The sequence below is a fragment of the Microcaecilia unicolor genome, chromosome 13 (assembly GCF_901765095.1).
Source record: "Microcaecilia unicolor chromosome 13, aMicUni1.1, whole genome shotgun sequence".
Classification (NCBI taxonomy): Eukaryota; Metazoa; Chordata; class Amphibia; order Gymnophiona; family Siphonopidae; genus Microcaecilia; species Microcaecilia unicolor.
Window position 1 is genome coordinate 65,667,285 of NC_044043.1, and position 13,330 is coordinate 65,680,614.

At 43.7% G+C, this 13,330-nt stretch overlaps 1 protein-coding gene across 1 annotated transcript in view; it reads right to left on the reverse strand.

The window, feature by feature from the left end:
- The window catches only part of LOC115482563 (6-phosphogluconate dehydrogenase, decarboxylating), a 419,310-nt gene that overhangs the window by 87,235 nt on the left and 318,745 nt on the right, over positions 1–13,330 (reverse strand). The window contains exon 12 of the mRNA XM_030222454.1: positions 11,956–12,093. Coding sequence (XP_030078314.1) covers positions 11,956–12,093 — 138 coding nt within the window. The remainder of the gene's footprint in view (positions 1–11,955; positions 12,094–13,330) is intronic.

Consider the following 13,330-nt stretch of genomic DNA (forward strand, 5'->3'; position numbering starts at 1 on the left):
CTCTATATATCAAGGAAAACTTTTACAACAAAAATTACAGGATACCAATATATGCAAAATAAAATGGAGAAAATGAAACAAGCAAAATAAAAACGTAGGATAGATTACATACTCCACAGAAGGAGGGAGGTTAGAAGATCATTTAAAATAGGAAGTTAGCTGGGGTTTTTGCTATACTTGCAACATGCTCACAAACATCTCGCAGTGAATTAAGATTACTCATTGCCACTGCTGAACTTCTTTACCTAGTCCCCAAAATCCCTCATATCACTGAAGCTGTAACGATTAAGGCCCTGATGCTCAAAGCAAACTGGGCTTGCAACATTTCATTTAGACCGGTTTTAGTCAGTTTAGCATGCACATTATTACGCACCTAATGCACAAAGTATCTCCGCACTGCTTTTACCGTTCGCAGAAGCAGAGACTGAAAATGCGAAGCAAATGTATGAAAACAAGCTCATTTGTATTAAAATGAGCAGTCCGTGTGATGCGCAAATGTTTCCGAGCAATGCACAGAAAGGAGTGCCTAGCTGTAACATTCAAAATTTTCCGGAAGGTCTGAAAGTGTTGTTGCATCAGGGTGACTTCTCAGTGGAATAGGCTGCTAGTATTTTTAATTAGTATCTGCACATATGTGGGAAATATGCCATGTGTGTGGGAAATATACAATCTGCGTGTATTTATATGTGTGTGTTCTGCTTGTAGAAAAGGGAAAGCAGTCTGTTGCATTTTTTAATAGTAACGGCACATGTGTAGGAAATATGCCATGCCCGTGTATTGTGTGTGGATAGAGAATGACATGGTTACCGTTACAGCAGATATACCGCAGTAATGGTAACACTCTAAAAAAAAATAAATAAAAAAAAATTACCAAGGATGCGGGAACAAAGCTTTATACCACCCTGCAGGAACAGTAAAAAGCCTTGTTCCCATGGTTTAAAAAAAAAAATCCTCTCCTCCCCGTGTGTGTCACTCAAGGAGGTATTGGAGTCACTTACACTTTCCTGCAGCCAGCCACCAGCATGAATTCACACAAGCCAGCTCCATGGCCTTCCTCCTGCCAAGTCCCACCCTCTCTACTGCAACTTAAGCCAGCCTGTGTGAATCACTGCCAGCTGGCTGCAGGAAAGTGTAAATGACACCAAAACCTCCTCAAGTGACCCCCCCATGGGGGGAGGGGCAGGAGAAAAGTGCTGGCTGGTCTCATGGGGGGAGGAGAAGGAGGGCTGGAGGGAAAGGAGGTGGGGGATGGCTAGACCCATGGGAGAAGGTGGGGGGCTGGATCCATGGGAGGGGGGGCTGGACCCATGGGAAGAGAGGGGAGCTGGACCTATAGGAAGAGGGAGGGGGGCTGGAGGGAAAAGAAAGAAGTGCTGGCTGGACCCATAGGAGGAAGGGGTGGAGGAAAATAAGAGAGGTGCTGGCTGGACCCATGGGAGGACGAGAGGGGCTGGAGGGAAAGGTGAGAGATGCTGGCTGGACCCTGGGAAGAGGGGGGCTACAGGGAAGGGAAAGAGATGCCGGACCATGGGGAAGAAGGAAGACAGAGTCAAATACTGAACCCACAGAGGGAAGGAGAAAGGGAAAGAGGGCAGGCAGGTGAACCAGATGCTGGAATGGGTGGGCAAAGAGAAGGAGAGAAGCGGGTTGGGTTGGAGAGAAGAGACACACATTGGTGTGGAAGAGGAAGAGAGGTGAGAAGCTGGACACAGGGAGGTAACACAAACAGAGGTGAAAGTGCATGGGGGGGGGGGGGGGAACACAGGGACAGAGACGCAAAGGGGAGATGAAGTGTGGGGATGGTATATGGACACAGAGGTGCAATGCCAGACATAGAAGGGAGATATTGTTCAACACAGGGGGAAAGGATAGGGATATAGAGAGGTGATGATGGATGTGGAGATATGAGTGCACAGTAGATACTGGACAGGGAAGTATAGGGACACAGAAGAGAGATGCTGAACATGGGGGACGATAGGGACACAGAAATGGAAGATGGATGGTGGACATGGAGAGAGAAGAGAAGTCAAATGGAGAGGAGAACCTGGTGAGTGAATTAAGAAAGAGAAGCAGAAACCAGAGCCTGAAACCAACACGATTTTAAAAATACAATGACCAGACAACAAAAGGTAGATAAAATAATTTTATTTTCCATTTTGTGATTAGAGTATGTCAGATTTGAAATGTGCATCTTGCCAGAGCTAGTGTTAGACATAGCTAGGGCTCAGGGCAGAAATTTGGGAGGGGACCCCTTTCTTCACTTTCATCAGGCTTGGGGATCTCTCTTGTCAGGGGCCAAGGGCTATTGACCTAGTTGCACTCCACTAACACCATTTTGCACAGTACAGGAGTAAATGCATCTCTTTCTATATCTCTGGCATTGTACCAAATAACTGTTTGAGGCTTGTGCAGATGGGGGCTAGAGCTTGCAGGGATGGGGATGGGGGTTAGAGCTTGCAGGGACGGGGACAAAGCTCGCCAGGATGGGGACAAACTTTGTCCCCATGTCATTCTCTATGTGTGGGGAAATGTGCAATGTCTGTGTATTATATGTGTGTGTTCCACATGTAACAGTAGTGTAAAACGGTGTCGTGGAACAATAAACAACAAGACAATCCTCCAAGAACTCATATGACGTCAGTGAACACACGCAAATGATGACCATCTATGGTGCACGCAAAAAGGTTTGCATGCCTATGATGCAGTTATTGCCATTCTGCTTTTTATTTTCCCTTGGGCATGTGCAGAACATCAATAGGCACTATCTCTACCAAGCTGCACGTAGACTTTCCACGTATCTCATCTGCATGCGATTTCCTTTGAGAATTGATCGCTGTTTGGTAAGTTCAGCAGACTATACACGTACACAGATGTTAATGGTGTCTTTTTAGCATTGGCCTCTAAGGTGCCTACTCAGATGCTCTTCACTTGTTTTGGGTTTTTTTAAGGCTGCTTGCCAAACAACCCTGAGAAGCTGCCACAATTTACCTTTTGATGTCTAGGAATATACAGAAAGAACAGCACCTCTGACCCATACAATCCTCCACCCAGCTGCACATGACATCACAGATATTTTATGAATAGGATTTATATAGAATGCATACTAAAGGATTATCAATGGTGGCGATGATGCAAACCAGACTTGTTGCAGGTTCTTGAGGACCAGACTTGGGAACCACTGACTCAGAGACTGTATAATATTAATTACTCAAAGTGATTACTGCAAGCCAAGCACAGGTATAAGTGAAGAGCATCCTATATAATAATTCTCACCTCCAACGTTCTAATGTGCCTGGGACTGTGGCTCCCTCGGAGGTGGTATGCTAGGCAGTTTAGAATGCACTGATGTCAGTGATGTCACTGACAGCTGATTCCAAGGCAAAGGGAGGAGTCGCGTGTTTCCCTACTCCTCCCCCTGCCTACCAATCAGCTCTCAGTGCCCCCCTCAGCGCAACACCCAAGCCCCTCTGCTCCGGCGCAGCACCCAAGCCCCCCCCCCCCTGGCGCAGCAACAAAGCCCCTACCCCCCCCCCCCCTCTCGGGCACATCAACTCCCTCACCACCCGCAGCAGCCAATACTAACGCTGTCCGGCCACTGCTGCTTCTCCTTTGGAGCAGCAGCGGCCGGTACAAAAAGAAAAAAGCCAAAAAAAGATTTTTAACCTGAAACGTGGCTCCGTAGACAGCCATCTGGCATTGGCTGTCGTCACTGCAGCCGCTCCTCCTCTCCCCTCCACGTCACTGCCCCTGCAGGAAGACCCCGGAGGAGCGCAGCGACATCAGAGGGGAGAGGAGGAGCGGCTGCAGAGATGACAGCCAATGCCAGATGGCTGTCTACGGAGCCGTGTTTCAGGTTTAAAATCTTTTTTTGGCTTTTTTCTTTTTGTACCTGCCGCTGCTGCTCAACAGGAGACGCAGCAGCGGCCGGACAGCGTTAGTATTGGCGTCTGCAGGTGGCGAGGGGGTTGATGTGCCCGGGGGGGGGGGGGGGGTAGGGGCTGGGTGATGCGCCGAGGTGGGAGGGGAGGGTCGCTGGACATGGGTGGCTGCAGGGGGAGAGGAGGGTTGCTGGACATGGATGGCTGCAGGGGGGGCAGGGAAGAGGGAGGTGGGGAGGGGGTCCTGAGACCAGATGGGTGGCTGCAGGGGAGACAGAAGGGACGCTGCAGGGGGAGAGGAGGGTTGCTGGACATGGGTGGCTGCAGGGGGGGCAGGGGAGAGAGGTGGGTCGCTGGACATGGGTGGCTGCAGAGGGGCAGGGGAGAGGAGGGTCGCTGGACATGGGTAGCTGCAGGGGGAGAGGAGGGTTGCTGGACATGGGTGGCTGCAGGGGGAGCAGGGGGAGAGGAGAGTTGCTGGACATGGGTTGCTGCAGGGGGAGCAGGGGAGAGAGGAGGGCCACTGCAGGGGCAGAGGAGGGTTGGTGGGGAGGGGGTCCTGAGACCAGATGGGTGGCTGCAGGGGAGACAGGAAGGACGCTGCAGGGAGGGGGGATTACCTTGCTAGTGCCCGTTTCATTGCCTACCGAAACGGGCCTTTTATACTAGTATACAATAAAGCGAGCCAGAAAATCTTAAATCTTCAATCAGGCTCTGAATTTGAATTTACAGTGCAGCTAGTTAAATAAAGTTACTTACATGAAGTAGGTGTTCTTTGTGGTCAGCAGGATAGAAGTCCTTATAAATAAATGACTTCATCCAATAGAGCCTGCACAGAGAAATCTCTTCAGCTTAAATTACTCTAGAAGCTTTAATGAAGCAACTCTTCGCATGTGTGCACCTTCCTGCTCGTCATTGTCACTTGGACCTCTTCAGTCTTTAATAAAGCTTAGAGTAGAAGTCAACTCCCAGGGGAGGTGGGTGGGTACATAAGGACATGTATCTTGCTGTCCATGGAGAACACCTGCTACAGGTAAGTAACTTGGTTTCTCCGAGAACAAGCAAGATAGTTAAGTCCTCACAGATGGGGATCCTTAACTTCAGGCTGCCTTCCACATAAAGAGAAAAAATTGAATGAAAAAGACACTGCAACAGGCGGCTATCACGAAAGATCTGGTGGCAAGAGACTATGGAAGAAGGAGCTGGATTCTAATCCCCAAAGAGATTGTGGGGCACTAACTGGTCAAATTTACTGTCATGTCGAGAGTCCTTTTTCAAGCAGTAATAAAATGTGGATGTATGGACTGAAGCTCATGATGTAACCTTGCAAATCTTCTCCACAGAGGCAGTGAAAGATGGCTCAGTTCTACATTCTTATAGTTTCTCAACACAGCAGGAAGAATCCAGTTCCTCTCTGCTTGCTGATCTAATGTATGTCAGCCTGTCCATTTGAATTATAATTATTTTGCTGGCCAACCAATCTCTAAAAGCCTTTAGAGCATTCCATGCTGCTAACTCTAGCAAATTATTCACTTCCCAATTCAGTTTAGAAGCATCTGTGGTAAGCACAATTTGTACTAGAGGACGCTGAAAGGGGATTCCTTTAACCAGATTGGAATAATCTAACTATTAGCCCCATAGATGTTTGGTAACACAAACTACATCCCATGATGTTTGAGTGATCTTAGTCCACAGACAGGTCAACCCTATAACAGGGTGTCTGGTAGGAGCCAATTCTATAAAGAAATATAGGCACCAACTTTCCTTTACAGAATAGATATATACACACTTAACATTTAGATGCAAGCACTTATGCTAGTCATAGAGCTAATGTAAATGTTAGCATCTAGGTGCTGCAGATAACTGCGTAACTTAGGGTAGTCTATAAGTTATGTATATAAATAGAAGTCCCACCCAAGCTTCCACCATGTATACACTAGAGCTGTACTGATAGCATCTTTTACTATTCGGTCAAATACGAATAATTAAAAATATTATTTGGCCGAATATGAATACTGAATAATGGGCACTGAGCTTTAACATAACAAACAATAAAAGAAGCAATGTGAAATCAGAGATGTTTATTTCAGTAGGATTTAGCAAAGCAGAGCCCCAGATGATTCGTGCTCGAATTTAAATTGCTATTCGGCCAAATACGAATAATGTATTCGGGCCCCTATTTGGGGCCAAATCAAATTGAATACAAATATTTGGTACAGCCTTAGTGTACACTCCCATGCATATATGTACTATGTAAGTTAAGAGGGTATAGCAGAATTTTGCAGTCACACACACATGTGCACAAACATTTATGTGCATAATCAGCATATAAATGTTATCACCTATGTTACAGAATTACCTCCTATGTGCTCAAGGGCCATTGGGGTGTTTTCATTCTGAGTGATGTCAGGGGAGTTAAGTGCATTGTTGAAACCACGTGGTATAATATTCTCAATATATCCCAAGTTAACGTCTGCCTACTCACTTCATGATGGACACCAAGAGGGATAATCATTTCTTATGGGAAAGACTTTGGCAGCACTCCTGCGAATCCCAACTGAGATGACGGGATTAAGTGGAACTTTGGGTAATTTATGGCAAACCCTAGTTACTCCAGCACGCAAATTGTTAATCCCATAGATCTTTGAGCTCCATCTTGCAATGTGCTTTTTGACCAGCCACTCATCTAGAAAGGGATGCATGTTTCCAACCAGTATGCAGAAGTTTCCCGCTACCAAGGCTAGAATTCTTTTAAACACTTGTGGAACTGATGTGAGGCCAAAAAGCAGAACATGGTACTGGTACTGACATTTCTCTACTACAAATCTGAGATACCTCTGGTGACTTGGATGTCTCTCTCTGTGAGTGTACATATCCTTGAAGTCCAAAGAACATAACTACGCTCCCTTTTGGAGGTAACGGATCAGTGTACCCAGAGAAAGTATTTAGAACTTTTCCTGAAAAAGGAACTTGTTCAAGACCCTTAAATCCAGGATGGAGAAGAATCCACCCCTCCCTTTTTATCATCAGGAAATATATGGAGTAAAATTGACCGCACTGGCCTCTAAAGAGGAACTCCTTAGTAAGTATTTACTGAGAGTTAGACCAAGAGACACGCAGTGGGAAATTTGGAGGAACCTCAAATAGATAAAGTCTGTATACTGGATGGATGATTTTCAAACCGAAGTCAGAGGTTAAAGAGGGCCAACAGCTTGCAAAACACTTCAGCCCTCCTCCATCTGGCAAGGACACTGGTACACTAGTTATGCTCCACGTTTTGGGTGGGGAGCAGGTTGTGGTTTCTGGGCTCTCTGCTCTCTGTTACAAGTGCTTGATCCATTTTGTGCTTGACTGGAATGAAGAAGCAAAGATCTACATCTCAGAGCAATAGGTACTCCTTTGTCCCCCATCTATATACCTCCAAGAAAAGGTGAAGGCTGGGCTGATAGTGGGCCAAGAGAAGGACTTGTGTTACTTAGTGAGGGAAGCTTCCTCCTTAACCTTATCTCCAAAGATTTCCTCCAAGGTAAGGTATGTCAGCAAGGTTTTCTTACAAATCATACCTGAGGTCATAAGCTCACAACCATAAGAGTACGCAGTCTCCAATAGTTAAGGCAGAAGCTCCTGCAGTTCTGAAATTATACATTGTTCTGATCACGTGTTTTCCTACACTTCTTCCCTTGCTCAGTAATGATCAGAGCTGCACTGACCTATCATAAGGTAGAGAATCTGCAAACTCTTATTCTTACGCACAGTGTTTCACTTGTATTGGCCCACAAAGAAGTGGTAAGACATAATGCAGAAAGTGAGTATAGAGTTATGAAAAATGTTTGCCCCAAAAGCATCCAAAGTATGGTCCTTGCTCCCTGGTAGCACTGAAGAATGAGACTTAGAGCGCTTGACCTTTTTGAGAGCAGGTTCAACCACCACAGAGGCCTAATGATACTGCCATTTCTTGAATCTGGGAGCCTTCTGTATTCTAAAAAAGCCTAACTTCTTCTTCGCCTGTGTACAGAGAGGAGGTCTTCATATTTCCATCAGTACATTTTTAAGGATTCTGTCAATGGGCATTGTCACAACTTCCTTGGGAGGAAGAATTGGGGGGATATCTAATGTTTCTGCTCTGATTTCCTCCTCCATCCCTGACTTAATGGAATGGCCCCTGCCACTTCCCTAAGAAAGCTGTTAAAGGAGAGATCTTTTTCTTTTATAAGGAGAATCTACATCCGTAGAGTCCTCCTTTTCAGAAAGCTCTGCTGGTTCATAGTTACAGCCCCGGAAGTAAAGAATTGAAAGGGGGAGATCTGGGTCTGAGCTTGGCTAGACTTCTATACCTCAGTGGAGATCAGCCTTGACTGAGGGTGTCTAAACACAAAAGTCCTTCTGTATCTTGATGAAGCTTCCTCCCCCTATGCACTGGAGAATGACAATTTGCAGCAGATATCGACTCTGAGGCCCTTTCAGGTCTCTGTGTAAGCAGTCCAGTAGGAGAGTCATGCTCTTCCAATTTGGGGAAAATTGGTAACCTGGTCTTAAGTCCTTCAAGGCTGTTAAGATACTGGTGGCATTGATGAGGATAAGCAGGTCCTCTGTGCAGTGTCACTTCAAGAGTATAAGAGTATCCAGTACCTTGATGCAAATGCTATGTCCCAGTGGGGTACTATTTCAACGTTGCGCCCTCAACGTTGATGAAGAGAGTGAATCCTTTCTCTTTGAGTGGACTTGTTGATGCCCAACCTAATAGGCTCTAGCGGTGTTTGATGTGGACAGTTATCAATGCATTCACAATGCTGATGCACTGCCAGCATCCAGTGCCTCTTCATCCTTTGATACTGATGCCCTTGATGCAGAAAATTGATGAACCAGACTTCAACGCGCCAAAGATTATTTCATGCTGTTCTTTATTTCTACAAATGCCTCTTTTTGCATCCAAGAACACAAATGACATTGAGAGTGCTCATGATCAGGCCCGAGGCACTGCAAATACTTCAGGATATGGTTTTACATATCATCCACATTTTTTCTGGGACTGTCACTATAAAATATAGCCAGAGTAAAATCAAATGACTATTTTTAAAAAGGTTCAACTAGAATGCCTCATGACCCAAATAAAGGAGATGACTGAGCCAACAACAACAACAACAAAAAAAAAACTAGAAAACTTTAAAAACTTTGATGAAAGCTAAGTAGGGTAACTAACAGAAGAAGAATTAAATTCAAAGACGCCTGCACAACAGCAAGGTATGAAATGTAATCAACATTGCGATGGCAGGCATCTGTTAGGCACAACAGAAAAAACCCCCAAATCTGAGGTGGTTCTGTGCAACAGCAACAAGTGGGAAATGGTGTGAATGGACAGTGCTGCCTCTTCTAAGTTTCTATAGTAATCTAAGCTGGAAGAAGCTTCTCTGTGCAGGCTCCATCAGATGGCATCCTCCATCTGTGAGGCTAACTTGCTTGTCCCCAGAGAAAAGGGGTGCTTTCAAACAGATGCATGGCTTTTAGTACCTCCTGCCACTTGGTGTGTGTAAAGTATATAAATTCTCTGTGCCTATACACATTTTAAGTACTCTAGTGCAAGAATGCTAATTAGACTTTCAAATAAAGCTTTTGAAGGCCATTCTCTGAGTTAGCTTACCCCTAACTTGGATAGCTTTGGATTTAGTTTGGTTGTTATTTATTCTATTTGTCAGGTTTGCATAGGGGTTGACTGTTTTAACTTGCATTTTTCACCAATATTTTTAATTGTGAAATTCCCATATATTTGTATTAGCTGACTGTACATTGCCCTGAGCTTTACAGTTAAGCGATCAACAAATATATCCACACTGACATTATAGAAATAAGAAATATACTCTCAACATTATATTCAAAGTATGTTTAACGACAGAGATCAATAGTCTCCACTACTCACTGCTGTCACAGTAACAAGTCCATTTTCTACTTGAAAAGCATGGGGATTTGACTGTTTTTAATAAAGTCCCCCAACCTTCATTTTAAAAATACGAAGTATGTTATACTTTTAGGAAAAAGGTAAGAGGCAAAATCAGTGGAAGTAAAATATATATTTTGACCAAGAAAAGGGGATCCAATCAGAATTGAATTCAACAAGCAAGCAGGCTGTAATATTTTAGGAGAAAGAGGTAAAGCACAACCTCCAAGACAACAGCACTGTAGAACAAACACAATCTTTTTGATGGACTAGGTGTGTCTACTGAAGCGTTAAAGTTATAATCACTCTTTTGTTCCCAATTTAGTTTTAATCTAACCAGACCAATTTCATGTGCACAAATAGTTGTGGGAGTCATCAATAAAAACAGCAAAATGAAAATGCTGACTAACGTCTCCCCTCATAAACAAGAGCTAGCTGCTAGTGGTCTGAGATCCAGTCTCCGTTTAGAGAGAACTCTGTCCCTTAACCTTATAACCCAGATGAGTCAAAACTCTCTGACACTTCCTTTTATGTATTTATTTATTATTATTTTTTTTTTTTTAAGAAATCCCACCCAAGTTCTGTGTAGACAGAATGGCTTACACTACAGCCTTGTGACAGGCACTAGGGCTTATGGTGGGATAGCTGTAGCCATAGGAAGAGCTGGTCCCTTTTTGCCGTCTGACAGTAACCTCACCAACCTTCCCACTAAAATGAACCAGGGGGACCGGTCGTAAAACGGGTCCTGCCCATCACTGAAGAGGTCGCATCCCTCCTCGGTGCCAGCATCTGAGGCCGTGTCATCCACGAAGGCCTCGTCATCGAAGTCTTCCATTTCATCCTGTTGTTCATCAGCCAGCTCCGTGATGTCCGAGTCAGCAGTAGAGAAGGTAGGGGAGGGTGTACGGTCAGCGACGTGCTCATTCACACAACCGTGGAAAATGGGGGAACTAGACATCAGTTAAGGCAATACTCCTCATTAGCATACTGAAGGACAAGGAACACTGCCAGTACTAACCAAAGCAAAACCAAAAACCAAGCAAGGGAGTCAAAACTGAGAGGGTGGGAGGGGGACACTGCAAGGAGAGAGGCACTGGACTAAGCAGAAAGCAAAGAAAAAGGTAATAAAGCTGGGGCACAATCTCACTGCTTACTTGGATGACAGCGAGGCATTTTTTTCTGTTATTTACATTTAATGGCAGAACTCTGTACGTTATAACTTACCCAAAGATAGTCTGGTATGACCAAAGGGTTCCATATCCACTTTATGCAATTTTAGAAACATGGGCTGTTATACAATCCAGCTGTAGCTCTGATGCCAGACTATCCTTAAAACAGCTCTTATAACTGCTTGAGCTGGCAGATAATGAGAAGTGTGTAATGTTCATAGGGCTATCTGTGACTCTCTTGGATAAGTCACTGCTCAGACTTAAGGAACAGACTCAGTAAAACTAAGTATAGCTATAATTAAGCATTATAGCATCCAGGAAAACAAGCATTATTTGCACCCTCTCTCCCGCCCCACACTAATCCCTGCTTCCCATAATCTGGAGTACTTTTTCTGTCTTTTTATCCACAGACAGCTCATGTTTACATTTCAATCATTTTTCCACCATAAGGAGCTTTGAATCATAGGCTACTGCCCTCTTGCCTATCCTAGTAAGAGCCCCGGATAAAGAAGCATCATGAGATGCAACGTTTTAGAATTTAATATCATCATAGCAAGTGTATCATCATTGTATCTATCTCACTAAGAAAGCATATATGCCTCCAAGAGGTTCAAGTAAAGGAATCCCCAAAATTACTACTTAAAGAAAAAAGGATCAGAAATAGATAAATGAACACTGGGTAAGGATTAACTCAGAAACCAAAGACAGAAAGCAAAGGGGACTGGCAAGATCAAAGACCCCTACCCACAATGGACAGGAGATAAGCAAATTTCAAATCAAGAAATTAGCTACAAATTTTAAAAAATACTTCACAAGGAGACCTTTTTAAGCACTGAAAAATGAATTGAATGGGACTTTTCAGTACATTCCGAGTGGTTTATTAGCTTACATGTGACAGGATGCATTAAGTGGCCTAGTAATGTACTTGTATTGTCTGGAATATATGAGGATGATGAACAGAAGCCATGACACATACCTTCCAACCAGTTTGAACCAATGGAAACGATCATAAAAAGGGTCACTTCCAGTCATTGTGCTCTCACTCTCCTCCTGGGCACTGGATGTCATTTCCCCTGCTCGGTCATACATCTCTCTCATCTGTTCCAGTCGCTGCCTGAACACCACAGGTAAACATGATAAGTGATACATATGGGAGAGAGGGTGAGACACACATAGAAAGAAATTTGAAGAGATATAAGATGACACATACACAAAGAAAAACTTTAAAAAACAACAAGAGAGAAAGTGATAGGAAGATGAAGGGAACCATTGAAAGCGACAAGAATGAAGTATCAGTAAAGAGCAAGCAAAGCTGCTTACCCATAACAGATATTCTCTGAGGACACCAAGACATTATCACTCACAAGTAGATGAGATCAAATATAAAGCTTTCAAGCTTTCTAGGTCATAACCTCAGTTCTGTATAAAGCTATTACTAGGAGATGCCAACTTCTAGGAGGTGGGTTTTAGACTGCTGTCTCTGGAGAAACACCTGTTACAGAAAATGAACTTTTTCATCTTCAAGGACAAGTAGACTATATTGTCCTCACAAGTGGGAATCCCTAGCCAAAGATTATCTTTAATAAAAGAGGGAATAACAGAAAACAGACTATCAATAGGCAATGAAACAAACACATTTTTGTTGGCAAAAGTCTATTTCTACCCTTTTCTTTCACAAAGGAAACCTGGAAATAATAAAAATGGGACATGGATAGATGGAATTAGACTGTAAACCTCACATTCATTCCACAGAACAAACTGATCAATCCTACTGACACATCAAGAATCCCTCTTGAAACAATATTAGTATCTGAATGCTTGGACAGAGATTCACATCGCAGCTTTGCAGATCTCTCTTCACCAATGCCACCATGCAATCTGATATTCAGTTATACAGTGTGTGTTTGGCTACTGCTGTCCTAAGATCCTGGGATCAAAAGAAACAAAATGTTCTCTTGTCAGCAGTCGTTAGTGGGCAGTATTTACTTGCTACTTCCTCTGCTGGTTTTATTCTGCAGTCAAAACAAAGCAGGGCCCCCATTTGTAGGAGTTTTAAATGTCTTTATATTACACTGGGAAGAGGGTGGAGTTAAAACTTTCCTTAAAACATGGAAATCAATGTTTTATTTATGTTATATTGACACTCTATTATAAGCTCTCACTGGTAAAATGTATTGTTGAGATTTATTAGATGGTGTTTGTTGATATTCTTAAGTTTTGCAATAAAGGATCTCTACAGATTAAAACAAGAATGTTTATATTACAATGTGAGGCTCAATGCACTTATTTGCCTAAAGCCCACCAAAGGATATATCCAGTCCTAATAGAAGGCTATGGCTCTTTTGTTGTCC